Genomic DNA, 26197 nt, shown 5'->3' on the forward strand with positions numbered 1-26197 from the left:
AAATGGAAAAGCAATTGGTGAAACTACAAAAAACTATAAGCGTAGTGGCAAGTGTCTTTTGAGGGTCTCATTTTTGACTATTGTTTTAAAACAGTTTATCTGAACTTTCCTGTTATAAATTGTCCATTCAAGTATCAGCTTTAGTGTCTGTACTTTCTTTGAAGCTAATAAATATATTTTACTTTCAGACGAAATTGCATTTTAGCAGATGAAATGGGTCTTGGCAAAACCATTCAGTCAATTACATTCCTCTATGAAATCCTCCTGGCTGGTATAAGAGGGCCTTTTCTGATCATAGCTCCGCTTTCCACTATAACCAACTGGGAAAGAGAATTTCGCACGTGGACTGACCTTAATGTTGTAGTGTATCATGGAAGCATGATCAGCAGGCAGATGATTCAGCAGTATGAAATGTACTTCAGGGACTCCCAGGTATTGTAATGTCTCTTGTATGCAATAACCAACCCAAAACCTGTTTCAGGTGCTAGTAATGAAAAGCATACTTTACATTATCTGTAGATAACATCTTAGTGAAAGTCATTTTACATCCCATGATGTGTTTTAAGCATTTTACATATTGAATCCTAAGCATATGAGTGAAAGTGGTTTGCAGCAAGATGTGTGTTGTTGCAGTGTGCTGAAGAATTTTGCAATTGAATAGAGCAGTGACGTGGATACTTATGTGAAGATGAAAGTATACGCAGATGGTTGCAGTTGGGTCCTGAATTTGAAGAGCAGTGAGAACAAAAGCACAGCTGATTAAGCTGTTACCTTTATGTAGCTGTTAATTTAATTTTCTTAGTGTGAACTAGCTTTGCATATAGTTTATTTTTGTCTGAAATGCTTCCCATTTAATAACATGAAATAACCTTGACATCTGACTTTTTTTTTTCCTTTCATACATATTCGGCTTATGTAATTTTTTAAACTATTACAGTGTTTCTACAAAAGGTTGAAACCTTCAAGTAATGGCAAATATTACAATGACATCTTGTTTCTCTAGTGAGGAACAAGAGGAGATCAAGCTACATAAAAGGTGTTCTTCATTTAGTTCTAAGGTTATATTTTTATAACTTACTGTGAGAGTGTTAAATGTTTTACCATCATACATTTTGACTGATTGACTGTAGGGTTTTTCCTGTCAGCTACTCTTTCGGATTTTCCCAGGATCAAAAACGTTGTATGACCTACATGTAACTTTGAAACAGTTTTGTTAGGTGATTATATCTGTCATTTCAAAGTGGTTAAATCTTTACTGTTGGTTAGACAATACTGGATTTGTGGCTGTGGGTAATTACTCACTAGTATTAATTACGGAATTATAGAGATGTAATAAATGTGTGTAGAATGCCAAAACCATTTATAATGCAAAATCTGATGTCAGGCTCTTGATGAAATTCCAGCAACAAAATCTTTAACTTGAGTAGATTTGAGATAATGTAAGAAATGCTGTCTGTTGATGAATCTCTAGGGACGCATCATTCGAGGTACCTACAGATTCCAAGCCATTATCACAACTTTTGAAATGATCCTTGGTGGGTGTCCAGAGTTAAATGCAATTGAATGGCGATGTGTTATTATTGATGAAGCTCACAGACTGAAGAACAAAAATTGCAAACTCTTGGAAGGCCTGAAATTAATGAACCTTGTGAGTAACTATTTCACTTTGGGGATTTGATTCTAGTTAAGTACAGTATGATAATAAATCAATACTTTGTTCCACCTGCCATGAAAGACCTCACCAGCAGCCTTTCTCAGAAGGTACCTATTCCTGATACTGTCTTTAAGTATGTATTTTTGATAGCTGATGCTGGTATGTTTTAATTAAATGAAGTGTGGCAAGTTCTAACTGGAAGGAGAATCTGTTTCTGATTATACTATTTTTGTGTAGCTTGATTGTGATTTTTTTTTTTTTTTAGATAAGCATTTTGAATGCAGAAATTCATGTTTTAAAAATCAGAAAGTGTTTAACAAGTAATTTAACATAAAAGCAGACAATAAATTGAATGTAAGTCAGAATCTTTGTCCAGTGGTTCTCTGTATCTTCAGGCTTCTGGTGCATTACTGCAAGCTGCACCATGACTAGATTTCATAGGGTTTTGGTATCATTATTGTGTTAATACACTTGATGCTACATGTTTTCAGGAGTGATCTTACTTGGTGTCTGATACATGGTTAGTGTATGTTTTCCACACTATAGAAAGAGAGGGGCTATACATGTGTGACTACTATAGGCAAATGTTGAAGTGTTCAATCATTTCTTCCTTACAGATGCAGGAAGACAGAATTTAATGGAAGTAAAAAATACTGTTTTTCTTTTATAGATCTGTTTATCAGAGTTACCTGTGTACTTAATGACACAGTCAAGGTTATTGTGCTCAAACTTAACACAAAAGCTATTGCAAATGTATGCACATAAGGCCATGTGAGTTTTGTTTCATTTTATAGGAGCATAAAGTGTTGTTAACGGGTACCCCACTGCAGAACACCGTAGAAGAATTATTTAGCCTGCTTCATTTTCTGGAACCATTGCGTTTCCCTGCTGAATCAACATTCATGCAAGAATTCGGAGACCTTAAAACAGAGGAACAGGTATTGCATATTGAAAAAGTTCACTTTGATCTTCAGTGTGTAGGAGTGACTTGCCTGAAGGGAAAACTTCTGTTTTGGATATTAGCCTTCATTCTTTCTCCCGTTCCCCTTCACTCCCCACATACCACCAGTGAGTCCTTTTGTCGTGCAATTTCTCTAAATTCTGTGGGAATTAGAAATTAGTGAAGTATGATATTTTATGTTAATTTATGTTGTTAGTTTCATATTCATGGATTTGGGGTATTTTTTTTTTCCAATTTTGGCCAATAAATACAAAAATAAGAATTGTTTTCTGCCTTTGTAAGCAGAGTCTTTGCAGAGAAATGCTAAAATATATTCTTTTTTGGTTTTGGTAAACAAATTCTTTAGTACTTGTCACGCATTAAGTTGAATCTGCTGCTGTTACACATACCATGCTGTAGTCGTGCCGGCTTCAAAAATGAAAGTGCTGGCTGAAGCCCAAGTATTATGGGGCTTGAAGTTCAGATTGCGACATGGGAGGCTTCCTGTTCCTGGTTGCTGCTTTTAGGTTCCGGGTTCTTGACTGTTGTCTTTTTCCAGTGGGATGGTGATAGGACAAGGAGGGATGGGGTGGTAATTTTGTGGCTTGGGCTTTTGGCTTGCTTGCTTCTGCTTGCTACTGCTTTGCACCGTGCTTTTTCTGCAAATAGATTAAGGGAATTACACATTTTGTACCATGTTTTTCTGATTTTGCTTGGGAAATTATTTCACTTTTTTGCCTCTGTCTGCAGTTTTTTTGTGTTACTTTCTTCCTCGTTTCTGTGTTGGGAAAACACAGGTTAACCTGCTGGTTCAGTGTGACCCATTCTGTTTGGATTTAAACGATTACAGTAATTTAGGGTTAAAAATAAGGTGAAATGTGGAAAATATTTTATAGAAATCTAAAAAAAAATAGTATGTATGGAGGACAAAAATTTGTAATTATGCTGTTACTTTTTCATGTTCCATGTAACTGTTGTGTTTCATTTAGGTTCAGAAACTACAAGCTATCCTGAAACCCATGATGCTCAGGAGATTAAAGGAAGATGTGGAAAAAAAGCTGGCTCCTAAGGAGGAAACTATAATTGAAGTAGAACTAACTAATATTCAGAAAAAATATTATCGAGCAATTTTGGAGAAAAATTTTGCTTTTTTATCCAAAGGAGCCGGGCAAGCTAACGTACCCAATCTGGTTAACACTATGATGGAACTGAGAAAGTGCTGTAACCACCCTTACCTCATCAAAGGTAAATAAATTATAAAGACAGATTCTTTGAGGTTTTGACTTTGGGTTTTTATTGGGGTTTTGTTTGTTTTTTACTTTAAAACATGTAAGAGATTTTGTTGTAGTTATTTTATTTTTTCATCAGGCTTTCAAAGAGTTAGAATAGCTGGAATTGTGTTGTTAGTAGATATAAGGCAAAGTTGTGAGGCAGTTGCCTATTTGAGGCCTGAAAAGTGGACTTCTATTGTTGAATTTCACACCACATGTAGAAGTAATTGTCTCATGGAAATATTACACCTCTTTGAAAGCAGCACGAAGAACTTCTAGCGCTGATTTCTCCTGCTAATACTTCCTGCAAGTGATCTGGTCTGTGTCAGTCTTCATTGAATTTCTCTGTTGTATAACTGACTTCAATGTTTTTCATGCTTGCAGGAAAACACACTTGAAGGTTCCCAGTTTTTGCTATGATTTCCATCACAGTAGGATTTCAGAATAGCTCTTTAAAATACTATTTTTAAGACTTCTGTCCCATTTAAAGTGTCAGAGACAAAGGGACTTGAGATTTTCTTCAGTCTGTTTTTTTTACACAACTGGAAAGTATAACTTGTTTTTATTTTGCTCTTTGGGGGGAAGATTGACCTCCTAGGTGGTTTTTCTGTGGTGGTCTGCTTAAAAACTGAAGACTTGCTTTCAAAGAGCATAGAAACAAGTGTCCTTCCTAGATTTAAGATCCATCTAGAACCTTAATCTGTCTCCAGTGATGTCTAGTGGGTGATATTTCCAGTGCAGGCACTGATACTAGTTACTTAGTCTTGTATGTATACAGATATACGCATGTAGATACATAAATACATTCTTTGATAGGTGCTGAAGAGAAAATCTTGGGAGAATTTAAAGAAACATATAGCCCCACTGCTCCTGACTTCCATCTGCAAGCAATGATCCAGTCTGCTGGTAAATTGGTTCTTATAGATAAACTTCTTCCAAAAATGAAAGCAGGAGGCCACAAGGTCCTTATCTTCTCTCAAATGGTGCGTTGTCTTGATATTTTGGAGGATTATCTTATACATAAGAGGTAAGATACTGCATAAGCTGTCTTCTGTAGTGTATTGTTCTCAGTGAGCATATCTTTGAACATTAGTACAGGATTAATGATTACAGCATAGCGAAGATAGGAATTTGGGTTTTTAATTCAATAGTTCATGTGTTATTTTAAACTAATTTTAACATCGTAGCAGTACTTACAGTTCAGTATGGAAAACATTCCTTTTTCTGTAGTGAACATGTAGACTAGTGCATCATATCTACAGGTACAGTCTTCTGAAGTCCACAGAGGCTGAAACTTGATTCGAAATGTTAGAGTGCAGACATGATTAGACTTAGTAGAATTCACGTCTGTGAGAGGTGGCTGCCTGCCAAAGTGCCTGTGGAGTATTTGCTGTGCTGTTTTATAGCTGATGAGAAGAAAAATGGTTGTGAGGCATTTTAACCAGTAGGTACGCATTCAGCATCTTACTCCATTTGAAACATACAGAACTACTTGCTCACCTTTTAAGCATTTCACTCAATTTCAGAAGTTTCATGGGAGTTTTTGTGTTATCAAAGGTAAAAGAAATGCCAGTTTAATGTCAAGCTTTAAAACTTGCTGGGTTTAGTTTAGGAGGCCTTTTATTGATGCCTTGATGAAAACGTTTTGTTAGATGTCCTGTCATGTCATTTTTGTTATATTTCTCTTAATCTTCACAGAATTGTTTGATAACAACTCACAAAGTACTGCTTTCTGCTGACTGCTTGATTACCCCTGGCATGTTCAGACAATTTGGTATCTAATACAAAAGTACACAGTTCTGCTTTTGGGACCCTATGCTGGGATCCAAGCATAACAGCATGTAAAAAACTTCTAACTGTCCACATGGGACTTCAGGTTATGATGTGTTTTAATGCAACGAAACGCCACAGTGATATGTGTTTTCTTGTACTTGTTTCAATGGACTGAGTTCAGAAGAGGTTGTCTGAACATGTTTGTGTTTGGACATGCTGATGCACATTAGTACTACAGATAGGCAAGTTCTGTCATGGTTCCTGGTTATGTTACCTACCAATAATAAAAGTTCGTTTCTGTCATTTGTATTCCCTGTAAAGAATAAATCTGCAAGCAGGAGATCTGTCCTAATTCTCCTTTTGATTATGGACAATATTATGTCTATGGCGATTTCCAGGTACTTATATGAACGAATTGATGGGCGAGTACGAGGGAATCTCAGACAAGCTGCCATTGACCGGTTCAGCAAACCGGATTCTGATCGCTTTGTCTTCCTTCTGTGCACCAGAGCTGGTGGCTTGGGCATTAATTTGACTGCAGCAGATACTTGTATAATTTTCGATTCTGATTGGAATCCTCAAAATGATCTGCAGGTAAATCCCTTTGAGCATAATAATGAGGTGTAAGAAGTCAAACATTGGTTGATTTAAATGTGGTCACTTGCTGTTATGAACTTTTAATGCATATGTTTATTGTTTTTCTGATGGATGCTTTCTAGTAGGAGAGGTCATCTGGGTTTGACAGGGTTCTAATTTTTTTTCCAAATTGATTACTCTTGAAAAGCACAACACAGGTGTAAACTAAGTCCATGAATTGATGAAACCCTTAAGATTTTGATGGCACCATGAAACCAGGGATTAGATTGTGCTTACAGTGACTAACGCAGTTTATAGAAATAGAGGTATTCAGCTAAAACATAATACATAGAAAAGGCATAATATATATGAAGAAAAAGTGAATTAATCAAGTCTAGGAAGAGGAGACTGATACTGAATGTGTTCTTAAGTCACAACTCCTTTACCATTTGTCTGAAGTTCAGATAACTTACCAGATGAGCATGTTTGAAGTAGTATTCATCACAGATCATTCACCAACATTTTACTTACTGCACTTTTTTAAGAAGACTGTTTACAGTGTGGAAAGCGTGTGATAGCTTCCATTTACTGAAATGTGAATTGACTTTCTTTTGAGCTCATCCTGTTATTTTTAAGGTTGTGCTACAGGAGAAACTATTTCTTAAGAGTTGTATCTTACTCCTAGATAAGTCTAAATTCTTACTGTCATTCTCCCTTTCTTAAAAGGCTCAAGCCCGTTGTCACAGGATTGGTCAGAACAAAGCAGTGAAGGTCTACAGGCTGATAACACGTAACTCCTATGAAAGAGAGATGTTTGACAGAGCAAGTCTGAAACTGGGACTGGACAAGGCTGTCTTGCAGAGTATGAGTGGAAGAGAAAACAGTGTTGGTGGTGTATGTAGACAGATTTCTTGAAATAACTTTCTTTAATCATGGAAACTATTTTAAATTACAGAAGCTACATTTTTCTGTTGTTAGCATCTCTGAGATTTTTTTCTAATGCAGAATAACAAGGAAGGTGATAAGATTTTAAATGTAGTCTGTTACTTTGATAAATCTCATTATTTCTTGTTTCTTAAGATCCAAGGTACATAATGTCAAAGTGAAAACAAGAAAAGATTCCTTTTGTTTCATTGTAGCTTCTCTTACTAATATAATATGTGACAGTAAGATTTACAGCTCATATTAGCAGGCAGATTTTTCTTAAACTTAGGTTCATCACAGCATTGAGAATAGCCAAACATGTAAGATAGGTACTTGTAAAAGTGTGTACTGTAACCTCAGAAAAGATATTTTCAACAGTCAACAAGACTTTTCTCTTAGTTTTTAATAGTTCAAATTCCATGTTTATAAGTTATAGGTTGCACAAACATTGGAAAGGGAAAGAGAAATACGGAACTTTTTTTTTTCCTCAACTAAAAGCTATTTTATTTGCTTAGATTCAACAACTCTCCAAAAAAGAAATAGAAGACTTACTTCGGAGGGGTGCATATGGTGCCATTATGGATGAAGAGGATGAAGGCTCTAAATTCTGTGAGGAAGACATTGACCAGATTTTGCAGCGCCGTACTAAAACTATCACAATTGAATCAGAAGGCAGGGGCTCCACATTTGCCAAGGTACACAAGCCACAAATTCTCTGACTGTAGAGCGTTGCATATATTGAATGTTACAAACCTTGTGCTTTGTTTGGGTTGTGGGTTTGGTTGGTTGGTGTTTTGTTGTTTTTTTTTAATTGTTTAATGTGTGTGTATGTTAGGTAAAACTTTTGGATTCTTACGTCTATGTGTTTATATTAATATGTGCACATAGCAAAAATCATATCTGTGCAGATTGTGTAAATGCCAGATTCAGGAGAGCAAGCTTGAGCAAAAATGAGTAATAAGTGTCTGCTGCTTTTGACAAGGCTAGGACTTTTGTGAGATAAAGTGGACTGCAGAATATTAAGTATATATTAAACCAGTTTTGTTTATAGATCCATTTTTATTCAGATATATTAAGAGTAAGGGAAAATGTATAAAAAGGCAATAATTAATAAGATTAAAATTTATCAGACTTATTTTAAAATGCCTGCATGTGGCATAGACTTTAAAACGTTTTTTGTTAAGAATTTGAAAATCAAAATAAAGCTTCTAAAATAGTAGGTGGTGGGTGGAGAATGTGAGGTCTTAGGAGTAGTAGTCTAGAATAAAATCAAGCTGACACATTGGGCAAGCGGGAAAAAAAAAAAGTAACGCTGTAGTGTTTAAAAACCTACACTGTAAAACTGATGAACAGAACTAAAGGTAAATTTGGACTCCTTCATTTCCAAGGCATGTGCAAATATGAATCTTAACAAATACGAATTCAATTTAAAAATTACATCAGTAATTTAATCATTATCAAGCAGTATAACTGAGCTTGGAATGAGGGTTCTTCACAAATGCAGTTGTGACAATTGGAAAAATGCAAATAAAAAGACTTGTAATATAAATATTTTAAATATAATAAAAATACACTAATCAGTTTTATTTATACATCTGCTTAAGGTCTCTTATATCTTGCTGCTGGTAGCTTAAGTAAGAAATGGACTTCTGAATAAAATCAACATCATCACAGTCTTTATCAGAACAATTAGACATACATATTTTGAATCTCCTCTTTTCCCCAAAGCAGTGTATCAGTGTTCTTTAAACGCCTTCTGAAATTCAGATTATTCCATGCTCTCAAGCTTTGATTTTTGGTCATTTAAACAGTCCTTTGAAATTTCCCTCAAGCGAGTACTTTTGCATGAGATGAAATCCCTAAATGCTGATAAGCCTCTTCAGAAGATTCTATGTTCTTCTATTCAAGTAATTTAGATTCAAACTTAAGAGCAGAAGAATCTTGCTGCTTAATGTTCTTCTCTCCTGATGGTGCATAAAAGTTCATTAGATTTTTTTTTTTTTCTGATACATTATGGATCTGAAGTAAAAAAAAAAAAAAAACTAAGGGAAAAGAGGAGAACTGTTGAGTTGCTGCTTTTTTTTACTGTAAGAGACTTCTCAAGTCTTAACAGCTGCTTGGGAGGTATTTCATGAAATAAGGTCTTCACAGCACTGAGGCATTAAAACTCTGCCATCTTTTAATGTATGATATTGGTAAGATTTTGTTTTATTTATACAGGCTAGTTTTGTTGCATCTGGAAACAGGACTGATATTTCACTAGATGATCCCAACTTCTGGCAAAAATGGGCCAAAAAAGCAGAAATAGATATAGATGCTATCAGTGGTAGAGTAAGTACTTATCTTTTTTAATGCGTATTCTTGCTGTTGAATTCTGAAATAGCAGCTGTAGGATTTCTGGTGCTTTTTTGGTTAATATTTCAACAAATGAGATTTTGGGTTGTTTGGGGTTTTTTTGGGTGCAGGTTAGTTTTTGTATGGGTAGTAAGTCTGTTGATCACTTTATCTTCCTATTGTCCCCATTTGGGCGTCTTGGGTTTTTCTCAAAGGCCTGGATGCTCTTTAAAGTGTGTAATTTTGTAATACTGGAAGTTATGTTCTCTACCTGAACACTTTCTCATACAGTCAATTCTAAAGAGTCTTCAGTGCCTTTCTTTACACGCAGACTTCGTGTAGTCTGTGTGTTCTGCTCAGTTGACACAGTGTTATTTATAACTAATATATTAGCATCATAGTATGAAACCTGGGTTTTGTTGCCTTAAATGTCACAAAATGTTTTACTTGCTTTTATGGGTGTTTACTGTGATGTCTTTACAAAACTGCTCTTATTGGCATGAGATAAAAATGGTTATTTCTAGACTGAAGCCATGTACTCAGGAAAAACATCGGCTGTTTCTCTGATAAGGTTTGTTTGAAATTTTGCAGAACAGCCTGGTTATTGATACTCCAAGAATTAGGAAACAAACACGGCCCTTTAGTGCTACGAAAGATGAGCTGGCTGAGTTGTCTGAAGTGGAGAGTGAGGGCGATGAGAAACCAAAACTCCGCAGGCCCTGTGACCGTTCCAACGGATATGGAAGGACAGAGTGCTTTCGGGTGGAAAAAAACTTGCTGGTCTATGGGTATTGTACACATTCTTCTTTTTCTAGGAAATACAGCAAAATACTGGTTTGCCATGTATTAAATAGCATTTATGGAATAACTTAGCTATATGGGCCATCACCTGCTCTGTATATGTAGAATTTATTTAGAATCTGAATTTATGTGAATTGATTATGTGCCCTGTATAAATCTGACAGTAATGGAAGAAACCTGTAAGGGAGGTGAAAACCTTTATTCAAATGAGATTGTGATATTTAAAATGGGCACTACAGTACTCTCTAGAAGGCATTACAGTAAGAGCTGCAGGCAGGCTCAGAACTCTGTAAAAATACATATCTGAAAGAAAGGCTTGATAGGTGAGGCTGGTGTTCACAATTCCAAAAGATCTTGCACTTTCATGAGGTACAAATAAGAACTGAAAAATCTAACTAGTTATTTTAAGTATACTTAAATCAGTTATGTTGGTTAGGAAATAAAATCTTAGATCTTCTCTCACCCATCATGTAAGATAAATGACTCTTTATTTATCAGTGTGAGTTCCCATCAGTTTCCCATCTTAGAAGCCTTAGAACAATTATCCATGTTTTTATGTAAACAGGCAGGTTTGGTTTAAAACTCTTTTAAACAGATGGAGTTTCATTGCAAGTGTTACTTGCATCTTTCTACTCCGTAACTTAAGTTGCAGATAAAAACTGGAAAGCCAAATGTTTTATAGAGAAACTTGCTTTTGTAACAGGTCAGCAGGCTACTTTAAGTGCTGACATTTGTTTCACTTTGGACTAGGTGGGGTCGATGGAGAGAGATTTTGTCACATGGTCGCTTCAAGAGGCAGCTGAATGAACAAGATGTGGAGATCATTTGCCGAGCTCTGTTAGCCTATTGTCTTGTTCACTACAGAGGAGATGAGAAAATAAAGAGTTTTATATGGGATCTCATTACCCCAACAGAAGATGGGCAAACACGAGAGTTACAGAATCACCTTGGTAAGGACTTAACTGTTTCTGCAGTTGAGTAGCTTCATATATGTGTGCTTGGGATACTGGAATAAAAACAGGAGAAAAATTCTCTCTGAATGTGTCCTACTGACATAAATGGAATTTGGGAGAAATGTTGTTTTCTGCTATGTTTTGTATTTGCAGCTTACCCAAATGAATTGGCATACTCTGTGTAAGTTTTCATTTCAGTTCGTAAGCAAGTGACCGTGTATTCTCCTTTCTTTCTCCATCTTCTGCTGTGTCTTGCACTGGTGAAAGTACTCTAGAGATGCTCTAGGAGATGAAAGAGACTTACATCCAGAGGCTGTGATGTTAGTATTAATTCTGCACTGAGGGTTACAGTACTGGTATAGGTTATAGGAACCACAAGTATCATGGGGATCTATATCAACCTGTTGCTGTTACTATGTTATATGTTCAATTATGTAGGCTTATCAGCCCCTGTGCCTAGAGGAAGAAAAGGGAAAAAAGTGAAGACCCAGGCTAGCACCTTTGATATACACAAAGCAGAATGGCTTCGAAAATACAATCCAGAACATCTGCTGCAAGATGAAGGATACAAAAAGCACATAAAACACCATTGCAACAAGTAAGCAGTATCCCAAGTGTGAGTTTTTCAGTGTTTATGTAAAGGTTTGTTCTTCTAATTCCTTGTTGTCTGACAAGACTTTAAAATAAAATACTGGTGGCACTCTAAATGAACAAGTTTTAGGGGTGTTAGCTTGATTGGAATACATAGGTTGCAGAATATGGGAGGCAAATCAAGTGCTTTACATTTAAAATAATTCTCTAATTTTTAAAGAAACTGTATGTGTCTGTACAGAGAAAGAGAGATCTTGTTAGCAGTTTCAGGGAGCCTTGTAGCAGCCAAAGGACTAAAGGGTTTTTGGGAGTGCTTAAAAAAGGAATTGTTACCCCTAAATCTTAGCTGATTATCTGGCAGTACTAGTTTGTCGAAAGCTCGTTCATAGCCTTAAACGGCATTGTTTTGGATAAACCATTTTTCTGTAGTAAAACTTGTCATAGTCGGCTTAAAACCTTTCTTTCCTACAGCTGTTGTCAAGAATTGAGATAAAGCATGGAGAAGGGTTTCGTGTCATGCACCAAATTGTTAGTGAAAAGGAATGAAAAGGTGATGTGAAGGATGTTTTTTGTCAGCCAACTCAATTCTCTCCTAGGCAGGAAAAGGGAAATAGTAATTTGCTCCTAGCAGTGTTTTAGGAAGCAAGTGAGAAGTGTTCTGCTGGCTCTGATGTCTAGGGTTTGAAAGAATTTTTGCAACGAAATGACTTGTAAAAGTGATAGTAGTAAAAAGCGTTAGGTGACCTGAATTGGAGGTTTCCTCTTCTTACAACTGAAGGAAGTACATTTTAGGAAAATTACTTGAAAGCTTTGTGATACTACAGAAGACAGAGCAAACCCACCCACAAATACTTGAAAGGTCTTAGAGCACTAACATTTGTATTTCTTCTCTTTCTTTAGGGTCTTGCTTCGAGTAAGAATGCTGTATTACTTAAAACAAGAAGTCATTGGGAATGAATTCCAAAAGGTTTTTAATGGAATTGATGCCAGGTGAACTATAAAGAGCTTTCTTGCTTGTTTATTTTAAATGTAAACTATCAAATAAAAATTGAGGAAACTTCTTTGACCTAAGTAAGAAATGTTAAAACTGAATATTTTTACCTTTAGGCTGGTAGAAGAATGTTTGTATTTACTCTGTTTGCTAAACACTTTGTTGACTTGGTATGAAGAAGTCATGTTTCATGTGTTTGAGTCTAGTAGTAAAGTAAAATAGATTGAAAATGTGAGTGAAAGATAGAATTCAGTACTTCACATTCTAATTACTGGGGTTTCCCTACTTTTTTTATGCACCATTTTGGGTATATGCTGCTTATTCCATTAATTTTTATTTTAATGGAAGTACTGCCAAGTGGAAATTTTTGCAGTCACTACTGCAAGAGCTTGCAGAGAATAGCAAGTTTTAAATTAATGAGAAAACTGGCTTAAACGTTTGTGGAAGAAGGGTCCATCTTGTGCTGTGAAACACAAAAGCAGATGACCCTTGGTTTGCTAAGTTTTGCAAGCACAAACTGCTAGGAGTTGGCAGAGTTTACTTGAGAGAGGAAGAATATGGTGTGCTGGATCTGCTTTCTTATTCTTTCCCTGTTACTGGTCTTTGACAGATACAGGATACTTAGCAGTGTAACCATTTGCTTTAGCTGTTACTTGCTATTAAATAATGAAGTGTATAAAAAAGTTAAACATTTCAATCCTAAGACTCTTGACAGCTCTCTAAGTAATTTTTGAATTAGTTTGGATATGGAATGTTCTGTGTGTTTGAAGAGAGTTTAAAAATCTCACAAATGTGCACAGAGGAAATAATTTGTTTTCCTCTTAGTGTTACTAATATTGGTGTTGATGATTCTCCTCAGTGAAATTGATGTTTGGGTCCCTGAGCCAGATCACTCTGAAGTTCCTGCTGAGTGGTGGGATGTGGATGCAGATAAGTCCCTTCTAATTGGGGTTTTTAAACATGGTGAGTAATATGGACAACTATTTCTGTATTTCTGCCCTGCAATATAAACGCTCTACATGCATTTTTTTTATTACTCTGAATGTTGCATTTATGCATAATTTTTTTTTTCTTTGTAGGTTATGAAAAATACAACACTATCAGAGCAGACCCAGCGCTGTGCTTCTTGGAAAGGGTTGGCAAGCCAGATGACAAAGCAGTTGCTGCTGAACAGAGAGCAAATGATTATATGGACGGGTATGAGCACTTTTGAAGTGGGCATGAATGTTTTAGGGCCTCAAAGCGAATGAGACTGAGTTTATATGTTAAACTCAGTCTCATTTTATCTGGTTCTATATTGGTTTGATGAATTAGGAAGTCTTCAAGAGTTAATTAATGTAAGGGAATGATTGAAGTTTGGGATTTCACAGTTAAGGCAAGTGCAGCAACAGATCTAAACAGGGCCTGTACCTTGCTTTGCTGTATTGGAATACTGCTTAGACACTGAATTATAAAAGCCTTCAGAGGCAGAGTACCATAGACCTATTTAACTTGATTTCTGGTCAAGTCAGTTTGATGTATTAGTTTTCTGTAGCTAACCAGTGACCCCACTAGATCATTTTGAGTATGACTGGTAACTGCTGAAGAACTGCTTTTATGCATTGCTTCATTAGCAAGATAAGCAGCTGAGGTCATAAAGAACACTTCTGAATTGGGGGTGACAGGATTCAAGCCAAAGCTGCCATGAAATGTTCACCTCGTTTCAAATATGAAATTAAATATAGTATATGTAACTAAATTGAAGTGAGTTTTCCTTTGTTAAAATATTCCTAAGATGAATTCTTTTATGTTGAAATTTTAACAGGGATGTGGAAGATCCAGAATATAAACCAGCACCAGCAATGTTTAAAGATGACATAGAGGTATAGTTGGCACTTACAGCTCCTATAAACACACTTAGAATGCAATATTTTCACCTTTTTGTTCAACACGTGATTACATTTTCCTGTTTCTCTAAACTGCTAGAACCTATACTGTGTATTTCTGCAGCTGTGTGGCAGGGGGGAATGGGAGGGAATGATGTTGTCTGCTTTGTTAGCCAACATCCAAAATGTTTGTTACTCATTCTTTGTTCATTTCATACATTGTCTGCAAGGTGTAAGTTTATCCTAAATCTCTGGAGAAGACTACGTTTTAAATTTTGCTTCTTTTATGCTTTTCTACAGGATGATGCTTCATCCCCAGGTGATCTAGTAATAGCAGATGGAGGTAAATATATAAAAATTCAGATCAGAGCTAGTTTGATCTACTTTTTAATTGTTTTCCTTACTCTTAGCTAAAATGTATTGACATTGCTTAGTGTCACACCACAGGCACCAGCAGTGTTTAATGTCTTTATTTTACCTGTGACTTTGTTTTCATGCAGATGGACAAACGATGGAAGGAGACAAAATCTACTGGCCCACTCAGTCTGCCTTAACAACACGCCTTCGTCGCCTCATAACTGCTTATCAGCGGACAAGTAAAAATAGGCAGGCCCAGCAGATCCAGCCAGCGTTCCCAATACAAACCAACATGATGCAGCCTCCATATGAAGAAGCTGCTCTAAATCCCAAGATGGCTGCTAAGATTGAAAGACAGCAAAGGTATGTTCACCATGGGAATACATTTTTAATACATTCTTATATAAAAAATACTGAAGAAATAATAGTAATTTGCTATGTGAAATAGTGAAGAGAATTTCCTTTTTTTTTTTTTTTTTTCCAAGATGGACAAGAAGGGAAGAAGCTGACTTCTACAGAGTTGTGTCCACATTTGGAGTGGTGTTTGATCCTGAAAGGGGACGATTTGATTGGACCAAATTTAGAGCAATGGCTAGGCTGCATAAGAAAACGGATGAGAGCTTAGAGAAATACTTGTATGCATTTATGTCAATGTGCCGGAGAGTCTGTCGTCTCCCCTCAAAAGAAGGTGAGTGCATGTATTTTTACTTTTACCTTTAATTTCTGTTGCCAGTGCTTTTCTTGAAAAAGTTAGTGTGTTCCAAACTAAAGTGGGGAAGAGGAAGGTAAAGAAACGTGCCAAATGTAAAATGGAAAGCTTATAATGCAGAGACATACATTAACTGATTAAAACCATCTGCTTCTAGTGTTGATTTGTAGTGGAGGATTTTTTTTTTTGCAGATTCTCATCTTTGTTTTGTTTTAATACAGAACTCGTAGACCCAAACATTTTTATCCAGCCTATAACAGAGGAGCGTGCTTCTCGGACTCTGTATCGCATTGAGCTCTTAAGGAAAGTACGAGAACAGGCTCTGAGACACTCGCAGCTCTTCGATCGACTAAAGCTGTGCCAGCCAAACCCGGACTTGCCTGTTTGGTGGGAGTGTGGGACTCATGACAGGGATTTACTTATTGGAGCTGCTAAACATGGAGTTAGCAGGACAGATTATCATATTCTTCGTGATCCTGAACTCTCATTTATGTCTGCCCAGAGGAATTATAATCAAAACAAAGTGGCACTCTCAAGGACTTCTACTCCACTCTTGCATCAGTACCAGATGGCATTATCTGCTTCTCCTCTTACACCTCAATCAAGATTATCAGATGCTAAAGTGAATGCATTTGAGGACACAAAAGCTAAAAATGAACATCTGAAAGAGGACCCTCAGTCTTCTGAGGAGGAGTCTATGTCTACAGAGGAGGCACAGACAATAATGAAATCTGAACCTCTGAGCCCAAAAAATGGCCCAATGCAAAATACAGATCACAAACCTAGTGCGAAGACTGAAACAGACAGGCGCATGGTGGCGGCAAGGACAGAGCCTCTAACTGCAAACCCAGCTTCAAAAAAACAGAGAGTCAGTAAAAGAGGATCTGACTCTAGCTCTGACTCAGACTCTGACTCAGATAGATCATCCTGTTCTTCCAGGTCATCTTCTTCATCCTCTTCGTCTTCCTCGTCTTGTTCCCGCTCTCGATCAGGCTCTAGTTCTTCATCATCTTCATCTTGTTCTTCAGCATCTTCATCCTCATCCTCGTCTTCCTCCTCCTCATCGTCATCATCATCATCGTCGTCTGAAGAGAGTGATAGTGATGAAGAGGAGGCACAGAAACGTGGTATGTGTGTAGTCTTATTTCTGCAGTATAACTCTGTAAATCTTAAATAAGTTTATCCGTAATGGAAAAATGCCAGAAAAGGGTGTTGCCCCTCACAAAAGAAAACTTGAAGAATCAAGCACATATGTTTGTATGAATCAGAAGAATTTCATGGATACAGCGTTTTCTTTGCTTCATATCAGTGCCTTGGATGAGGTACTTGGGATTTGTTGACTGATTCCCTAAGCTAGCTCTTACTGTGTATGTGATGCGTGTCTGGAAGGAGCGTTGAATGGCTGATGTTTTGTGGGAGCACATTTTGTGAGTGTATATGCTACTACTGTTTCTTTTTCTTCCTAAATATAGAGATTCCTTTGGTTTCCCCTGTTTGTATTTTCCAGTCGTGCTCACCTGTATTTGTAGCTTCCTCATTGTGCTCTCATGAAGTCTGCAAGCTTCCTTTTATCCAGTATAAACTGGAAGAGTATTGTAAGCTGCTTTTTCTTGTAAGTTGGAGGTAGCTAAGCAGTGTATTTGTCTGCAAGTTTTCAAACACCTAAAAGATGAACCTGCTTAGAGAAGGCTGAGTTGGTTACGGAGCGTGGGACCAAAGAACAGAAACAGCTATGAAAGCTTCAAAGTGGAAGGAAAAACCTCTGATTAGTGATACAAAATTTTTACTAAACCAATCATTCATTATTGGTATTCCTTTTTTTTTTTTATACTATGAAATGTCCTCTACTCGTGTGCTCCATTAAAACTCAGTATGGAAATCTTTTCACATTCTATCTGATAGCAAATGGTAACAGAATAATGAAGAGGGTGACTTTAAGCAGTGGGATTATGGCATAAATGAATAGGCTTTTTTTTGTCTGTGTCAAGGAGACACTTCTTTATGGTGAGGGTGATGGAGCACTGCAACAGGCTGCCCAGAGAGGCTGTGGAGTCTCCTTCTCTGGAGACTCAAAACCCACCTAAATGAGTTCAAATGCAGCCTGCCCTAGGTGATCTTGCTTTAACAGTGGGGTTGAACTTGATCTCTGGAGGTCCCTTCTAAACCCTGACATTCTGTGATTCTGTGAAAGGAAAAATGAAAGCCATAGGGATCATAGTTTACTAGGGAAAAGAATGATTCCTGGCCAAGTGAAAAGCTGCTTTAACAAAATGGTTAAGATGCTCTTGCCTGTAGCAATGAAAGGACCTTTTCAGAGGAAACAGTTGTCTGTAAACATAAAAACAGTGAGAGAAAGGCATGCTTATATGACATAAATATTTAAATTTAGTTGGAGGATACCATAACATGTGCTACAAGTCCAAATATTAGGCTTGCTTTCTGCCAGCTCAGTCTGTTTAGGCAAGTAACTGTGCCATCCTCAAATAGCAGATCTTGTAAATCATTCAGCCTTTCTTCTTGTGCCTATTTTGCTGTAAGTTGATGTTGAAGAGACTGGTGAAGGCTGGAAAATTCTCTTAACTTCATCTGCATTTCAATTTTTAGCCCAGTCTTTTTTCCGTGTATTGTACAATGGTCATGGACCTTTGGCATATTTCTTATATTTGAAAGGCTTTTTCAGAGAGAGCTGAGTTTTATAAGGTGACTCAATACAAATGCAAGCTCTGCAGAATTTTCTCTCAATACTCTTATTCCAGCTGCTGTAATGTTTACCTTTTCAGGCAGCACCCATGTCATAGTAGAGCTTACTTTGGATGGAGGCAAAAGTAAAATAATAAAGAGGAAAGTATAAGGAAGTTGGGAGGGAAGTTGAGCTCAACACATGAAACATGCAGCATTGCATCCAGTAAATGAAGTGAGGCTGTTCTTCTTCAAACTAGTATCACAATAGCTTTGCTATGTTCTGGTATTAGGCACCTTTCATTTCAATTTAATCCTGTATTTTGGTGCATGTTGGCTTACAAAGGAAATATGATACAATAAGTGAGCACTGTTTGTCAGACAACTCTGAAGCACGTCTGTTTTCAAATAGCTATGTTTGACATGTTAAGCTCTTGAGATATTGACAAGAATGCACCTGGAATTTACATGCTTAGAAGATCAGCAGACATCCTGATAACCCTAATAGATGAAATATTGAATTTAGCCTTATGTTTGGACTTTCTCTGAGCATTATTCTCTGTTTTGTTCACCTGAACCTCTTAAAACGAGCGTTTAACTTCTTTACAATCGCAAATGACATTGGTCATTTTATTTAGCAGAAGGAACGCCACTTATAAAAGCATATGATGAAGAGAGTGTAGCTTCTCTGAGTACTACACAAGATGAGACACAAGACAGTTTCCAGATGAACAATGGGACACCAAATTCCAGTTATCTCCTGCAAGGTGGATACATGCTGGCTGCATCCTATTGGCCAAAGGTAAGTTTATTCTACTGTTTTGAAAACAGAGTAGGGAAAGGTGGGCTGTGACATTGTACTCAAATATCTGAAAACCATAGCACTGAAATTGTGGGGACATCTTGGGGAAAAACAGACTTCTGTTCATGATAAATTACAGAGTTGTGTCTGTAGAAGACAGAATGTTCACATAGGAAGCAACTTGAAAGGAAGCGTATTTCGAGGATGAGATAATTTATCAGGTATTTGGAGGATTTTAAGTTTGAGAGGAATTGTGTGGAGTAGTCCAAAAGAATGTAAAAAAAAATGTAGTGGAGCAACGTTTTAACATGTTTACTCTGTTGCTAGGCATATAGTATGCAAAAAAAGACACTGGCATTTTAATTTAAACAAACACACAACCCCACCCCAAAACAAACAACAAAACCTGAAACAAGCAGTTTCAAAATCTCTTTTGTGGAACAGGCATGAGTTGCAAATCAGCATAAAAATTCAGAGCCAGATCACAATCTTGTAATGAAGAAAAAGGAAACCAAAAGGGTGATGAAACAGGGAAAATAAATGTAGGACCCGAACTTCAGGAGCTTTTGCTTCTTGTTATGCTTGCTCCTGGAAGATGCGCTTAAATGTAACTACTACTTCCTACTATTTTTTTAATCTTCATTTTGAGAAGGGGAGCATAACTTTCATGTCATGGGTGCTTGGCAGATGGGGGAAAATGACAGAATGTACAAAATCAGACTTAAATTGTAGGGGATGATCCTGACCTTCACAAACAACGTTGGCTTACAAAGCAGGTAGTTCTAGTGTTCATGTATTTGACAAATAATTGCACTATGAAATTAACAGAAAACCTGGTAGTTTCTTGAGTCTGCATCTACTTGGTTGAGTTTATTGAGACTCAAGATCCATGTATTATGCAGATGTGTGAAGTCACATCTGTATTAGGTGTCTAAGGAATGTAATGAGGAATAATATGCTTACAGAAGCTGAAATATAAGAAGTCTGTAGATTTAGTTTTCTAAATGCTGTTTGCCAGATATGTTATGATGCTACTCCCAGCTTCAGACCCTGCTACCAAGAAATCCAAGCCAGACCTGAGTACTACCTTAGTAGTTATCATATTTCTTCTAAAAATCAGTGAGATGGGTTTCAAGCATTTGCAAGCTCTAAATCCACTATGGATAAGGGAGACTGCATATTTGTTCTGCAGGTGGTGAAATTAAGTCCAGAGGTGATTTTCTCCAACTTTTACAAGAATATTGGTACAAATCCAGGAACTTGGAAATCTGTTAAGACCAAGTTCAGTGATTAAAAATGTGTTCACTTCTCTTCTTTCTGGAATTAGAAGATAATCCAGTGTTGGTAAGCATTACTCTGATAAAAATGTTTTCTCTTGTTTTTAGGATCGAGTTATGATTAATCGACTTGACAGTATTTGTCAAACAGTGTTGAAAGGAAAATGGCCTTCAGCAAGAAGGAACTATGACAGCAACACAGTGGCATCTTTCTACACAACCAAGCTTCTGGATAGCCCGGGTGCTGCTGCAGATTACAGTGAGCCCAGTGCACCAACACCCCCTCTTGCAGGTGTTAAAGAAGAATATGACCAGTCACCACAGATGTCAAAGGTGAAGAAGCATGTACGAGAAAAGGAGTTTACAGTGAAAATCAATGACGTATGTTTATTTTTATTGCCCTAGGACCTGATTGCGATTGCGGTGTGCGGCATGCTTTACCTGCAAGTGGCTGCCTGCTCTCACTCTCACTTCCTTCACACACTTGTTTGTGGGTATTTGGGTCTGCTGCTTCTGGGCATTCAGTGTTTGGGGTTTGGGTTTTTGGGTTTTTTTTTTTGGGGGGAAGGGTTTTTGTTTGGTTTGTTTTGGTTTTAATTTGCATTAACCACTGGAAGGAATCATGGTTATTTCTCTTGCTGAATTGAAATGTCATTCTGGTGCTTCCTCAGGTGGCCTGTTTTGTGCTCTAAGAAACCTGGGTAGTAAAAAAAAAAAAAAAAAGGTACTTCTGTTGTTTGGCTTTTTAAAGAATGATTTCAGCATGTCCTCTCCAGCAAGCACTTCATGGTTTTGTGCTCTTTTAGAGGATTATAGGTAGAATTCCCAGTTTTGATGCAGAAACCTTTTTCTTACAAATACTTTCTTTTCAAATGTTTTTCTTACTGTAGTTCGAGACCTGTTTGTATACATAAAAATGTATGAAATTTTCCACTTGTCATTGGGTTTGCTATTTCTTGAGGACTGGTTTAGGGAGGTAGATAGCTGTGTTGTGTCTGGATTTTTCACCCAAGAGAGCAGATACTTTAAAATTCATAGAAGCAGTTCCACAAAATTTCTATTCACATTTGTGGTTTATGTGGAGGAGAAGCAGGACTCGCTTTAAGGTCTAATACAATGTTTTCATTTTTCCTCAACTCTTCTGCAGTAACTGTATGTAAAAGCCCTGATTATGAAGTAGTCCTTTCTGCTGCAGAAGAGACTCTTCTAACCCTGGCATTTATTTAACAGGAAGGTGGTTTGAAATTGACTTTTCAGAAGCAGGGGCTGTCTCAGAAAAGGCCATTTGAAAGCGAGGAAGGTGTATTGGGACAGCAGCAATACCTGGCTCGGCTACGTGAACTCCAGAATGCTTCAGAAACCAGCCTTGTTAATTTCCCAAAATCACTTCCCAAATCAGGTACCTAAAATTAAATGTCATCTTCTGGGTTTTTCTGTGGAGCCCCATCTATGAGCAGTGGAGAGAGAGATTTGCCATGTTACATATTCTAAACTGCAGTCTGGAGAAATGCTTTCCAGTATGTTAGGGAAACTGAACACTTAAGTTCAGGCATGAGGTTGCACCACATGTATACTGTCAGAATGTCAGCTACTGTAATGCTCATTTATCAGGAAGATGCCGTTATACATCATAAACACCCTCACAAGAAAATATTAATAATTATAAGCACATCACTCTACACTGACAGTGATTAATTTAACTCAGAACTTACTGAGGGTAGTTTGTGAGTAAAGATCATCAGATTTATGCCTGCATCGGTTTGCACTCCTCATAGAATGAACCAACTTTTGGTTTGTAGCCAAAAGCTTACAGCTTCTTTTCACAAAAAATAAGAGTAGGTGTACACTGACAAAAAAAAAAAGACCCCAAAGAAAGCAGTTAAAATTCAAAGCAGAATATGGAAATTATTAGAATTGGGTACTTGATTTAGGCCAGCTTCTGATTCACTGACTGCAGTTCATTGACATGGCATATACATGCGGGTGAGAATGCTGCCTTTTACAATAATATTGCCCTTCACTTGCATTTTGTACTTACCTGTTCTTTAGCAAGATACCACAAAGGTCTAGATGGAAACATTTATATAGGGACACCTGCCTCTGTGTGTGCAATGCCCTGTACATATTCATTTGGCAGGGATAGGGAGCAGTAATAGAAGATTCTGGTAGTATAGTGTTTTTTCCCTGCCTGATTTCAGTGTGTTTTAAACAGTTGTAAAACAATAGGCAATTATTGTTAGATGTTACATGTAGAAATTACATGCACTTGTACTATTTCAAGTAGCTTTATTTCCTTTCTTTTTGTTCAGACATGTTTTTAGTTAAAAACAGCTCAAGCATCTGACACTAATTTTACTGAATTATGCATTAGGTACTTCCAGTCACTTAACAGCCAGTGCCAATGGAGTCATAGTTGACAGTCAGCCTGTAGTCAAAAAGAGAAGAGGAAGAAGGAAGAATGTGGAGGGAGTTGATGTCCTCTTTATAAACAGAAACAAACAACCTAATCATGTAAGTAAACTTGATTTTTGCATCCAAAAATAAGGTCCAAATTATTGGTAATCCTTTAAATGAGCATAAAAATGAGCTGTCAACATAAACCAAAAATCTTCCATTACTCAAAAGTGTGGATTTGGCTTTTTTTTTTTAATAAAACTGTTCATTGACAGTTTAGGAGAACTGGTACAATTTTGCTGAATACTAGATGTACATAATATTTATAACTATTTTTAAAAGCAAGTGTAATTCTAGCTTTGAACTGTAGTTAACAGTGTAGCATTAAAATTTTGATATTTGCCCTAGCAACACTGACATCCTTTCCTGTAACATCTGTTACAGGACCTGATTGTACAGTGACTTAAGGGCAGTCATCTGTGGCATGAGTAATCTCACTGAGCCCTTGACTGTGTACATAATGATCTGTGGCCTTCACTGTATCATACACAAAATTATTTTGATGGCTTTTTTTTTTTTCCTATGGAGAGCTTAGTCAAATGTTTTGAATTTCTTCAGGTTAATCCAGGTATTAACTCCTGTCAAGCTGCTGCAGGAATAAACCCAGCACTCGCTTACACACAGTCCCAAGGTGTGCTAGATGCAGAGAGTCCAGTTCCTGTTATTAACCTAAAAGATGGAACAAGGCTTGCAGGTGATGATGCTCCTAAAAGAAAAGATTTAGAAAGGTGGCTTAAAGAACATCCTGGGTATGTTGAAGATTCAGGAGCTTGTATTCCTGTAAGTATTCCTTTCAACTCTGCTTTAGATAGTAAAATATTTCTCATAAAATGTATTTAGATTTGTGTTCTGTGTTACATGGAATTATTCCTTTTTCTATTTTGTTTAGGAAAAGGAAAATGTCCATTTCTTTATACGTAAGGTCCTTTTTTCTCACAAATGTGATTGCTAAGAAATGCAATACTTAAAAAAGGCACTTGATTTTGGTCTAATTTCACCTAAAATAAAAATAAAAAATACCCAAGATAAGAAAACTCGTATTACCGTGATTTGGAGGATGGAGCTGAAAAGGTTTGACTTTAATTGAACGTTTAAGTCATGTGCAAGAAGATGAAACAACCTTATTTCTCCTTAAAGCTGTTATAATACAGAAGAGGAGCAACATTCCTGACAGTTAAAGCATTTTTGAAACTGAAATATGATTAAAACAATGGCAGAAGTATCAGAGAGAGCTGTTTGCTAGGTTGATTACATGATTGTGATGAGTAAATTAGTATTGTTACTAAAATGCGTCTGAAATCAAGGATGACTTCAGATGAATGCCTGATTCAGAGAATGCACAGATGCCTTATAATTTGTAAACCAGTTATATGAGGAAGATAATCAGCTTTTAAATTCCTTCATAACAGAGGATGCAGCTGCATGATGGGAGACCCAAACAAAAAAGACACCGTTGTCGAAACCCTAATAAACTGGATGTTAATAGCTTGACTGGTGAAGAGCGTGTCCAACTCATAAATAGAAGAAATGCAAGAAAGGTATTCATAATACTCTTGCCATTCTGATGTTCCCCAAATGAAAAGTTCCCTGAAAGGAGGAGTTCTGTATACTAATTACATTTGCTAAAATACTGTGAGCAAAGGAAAGGGTTTTGGTTTAAAGTTTTGGTACAGAACAAGAAAGTCATTAACAATCTTCTACGTTTTTCAGCTATGAAAATGTGTATGCTTTGGCTATAAACTTACCCTGTGATGAAGTCTGGATAGAATTGAACAATCAGTGTATTGCAGTATTTGTGCCATTGACTAATACAGAGGTGTGGCTACTGAAGTATCTACTGTTCTGATTAAAGCAATCACATTGTCACAAGTTCTAAATTTTGTGTACACCTTTTCATTACTACTTGACATGATTGAAATTATATTGGGTAGTGCATCCTGCATAGACACTTGTCCATTAGAATGGCTTAAATCCTGTGTACTGGATTTTTTTCCTTTTTTCATTTATCTCTGACAGTTGACCTTTGTGGTTCACCACTATATGTCTGTTGTGAATTGCACTGCCAGGTTTAACAGTTGTGTGACAGGAGAACAAAAGTAGAAGAGAAATTCTTGTATAAAATCCTGGCAGTGGAAGATGGGAGACCAGGTGCTTTGTTAACAGTTTTTGGACAAGTGATCAAAGTTTGGGAAAGGTGTATAGCCTTTGGGGAAAGCTAAAAGGCAATATTGAGGAAAAAGCATGCAGAACAGTACTGTTGTTTACTGAAGAGATTTGGACAGATGTGTGCGATGGTGCCTTTGAATGTCATTGTAGTACCAGAGCAGCAGTCCGGTGGGAGCCCTTCAGGGTATTGTGACAATACATGGAGCATTTTCTCTTGTGATGCTGCTGGGTTTTCTGTTTGTTAGAGAGCAGTTGCAAGGCAAGCAGGAATTCTTTTTTATGCTGCTGGATTAAGGTCAGAAGCTTTGTGCATTTGTAGAGGACTATGAGGCAGAATTTGAGAGTCTTTAATCTCTTCAGTGCATTGAGACAGTGGAGGAACCTGTGTGGTTACAAGTCTCTTAAAAAAAAACAGACCTTTGGCTGCCCTACAATAAGCCATGCCCTGAGGAATCTCTTAAAAGGTGATGATCAAGAAGTGAGGGATTTGGTTTGTGCTTTGTGTAGAAGTCTGTGTTTTCATGATGGTTATTTTTTTCTCTAACAAATTCTCACACTGTAGTTGATGCTGCTACTTTATTAACCTTGGTTTACCCATTTATGATCTGTCCCAAACTTCTCTACATCATGAAAATCATTTTGTTTTGTAGTTCAGTTATACATTTAGTCGCAGAGTGTGAGGGGACCAGAAGCAGACTAGAAAATGTTTTAAGTTGGCATTTATTACAATTCCTTTTTTTTTTCCTTCATTTTATATACAACTAATACTTCTGATTAATTTGAAAGTGCTTATCTGCTTATATGATTTTATCAGGACATGCTAAGCAATCTTAGCAGCCTTTATTGTGTGAAAAACTGTAAAAGCAATAATTTCACGAGAGAAGCAGAGCCTCTTAACAGAGTTTTTAGAACTTGGCTGAGATGATAGAGTAGGAGTGACTCAGTGGATAAAGGTGAAGTTTAACAGGATTGTGGCTGCAACCTTCTTGGTAGTATTTGGACCACTGTTGTTCTCTGGTTATGTGGTTGGTCTTCTATTCATGGCATATTCAAATCAACTCTGACGTTCAACGTCTGTAG

At 36.9% G+C, this 26197-nt stretch overlaps 1 protein-coding gene across 5 annotated transcripts in view; it reads left to right on the top strand.

Moving 5' to 3' along the window:
• Window positions 1-26197, top strand: part of CHD9 (chromodomain helicase DNA binding protein 9) — an 80692-nt gene that overhangs the window by 52282 nt on the left and 2213 nt on the right. For 2 of the 5 annotated variants that reach the window (XM_054389710.1, XM_054389713.1), the window contains exons 11-36: window positions 189-432; window positions 1472-1648; window positions 2449-2592; window positions 3584-3839; window positions 4682-4892; window positions 6037-6232; window positions 6941-7108; window positions 7654-7833; window positions 9359-9469; window positions 10064-10260; window positions 11024-11223; window positions 11665-11824; window positions 12718-12807; window positions 13668-13771; window positions 13888-14005; window positions 14613-14670; window positions 14974-15016; window positions 15174-15393; window positions 15516-15718; window positions 15961-16866; window positions 19057-19220; window positions 20606-20878; window positions 21728-21896; window positions 22869-23008; window positions 23510-23731; window positions 24361-24489. In XM_054389710.1, the coding sequence (XP_054245685.1) occupies window positions 189-432; window positions 1472-1648; window positions 2449-2592; window positions 3584-3839; window positions 4682-4892; window positions 6037-6232; window positions 6941-7108; window positions 7654-7833; window positions 9359-9469; window positions 10064-10260; window positions 11024-11223; window positions 11665-11824; window positions 12718-12807; window positions 13668-13771; window positions 13888-14005; window positions 14613-14670; window positions 14974-15016; window positions 15174-15393; window positions 15516-15718; window positions 15961-16866; window positions 19057-19220; window positions 20606-20878; window positions 21728-21896; window positions 22869-23008; window positions 23510-23731; window positions 24361-24489 (5083 nt within the window). The remainder of the gene's footprint in view (window positions 1-188; window positions 433-1471; window positions 1649-2448; window positions 2593-3583; window positions 3840-4681; window positions 4893-6036; window positions 6233-6940; window positions 7109-7653; window positions 7834-9358; window positions 9470-10063; window positions 10261-11023; window positions 11224-11664; window positions 11825-12717; window positions 12808-13667; window positions 13772-13887; window positions 14006-14612; window positions 14671-14973; window positions 15017-15173; window positions 15394-15515; window positions 15719-15960; window positions 16867-19056; window positions 19221-20605; window positions 20879-21727; window positions 21897-22868; window positions 23009-23509; window positions 23732-24360; window positions 24490-26197) is intronic. The other 3 variants (XM_054389711.1, XM_054389712.1, XM_054389714.1) reach the window with 3 other exon arrangements.

This window comes from Indicator indicator, chromosome 19 (genome assembly GCF_027791375.1).
Source record: "Indicator indicator isolate 239-I01 chromosome 19, UM_Iind_1.1, whole genome shotgun sequence".
In the NCBI taxonomy this organism is placed as follows: domain Eukaryota; kingdom Metazoa; phylum Chordata; class Aves; order Piciformes; family Indicatoridae; genus Indicator; species Indicator indicator.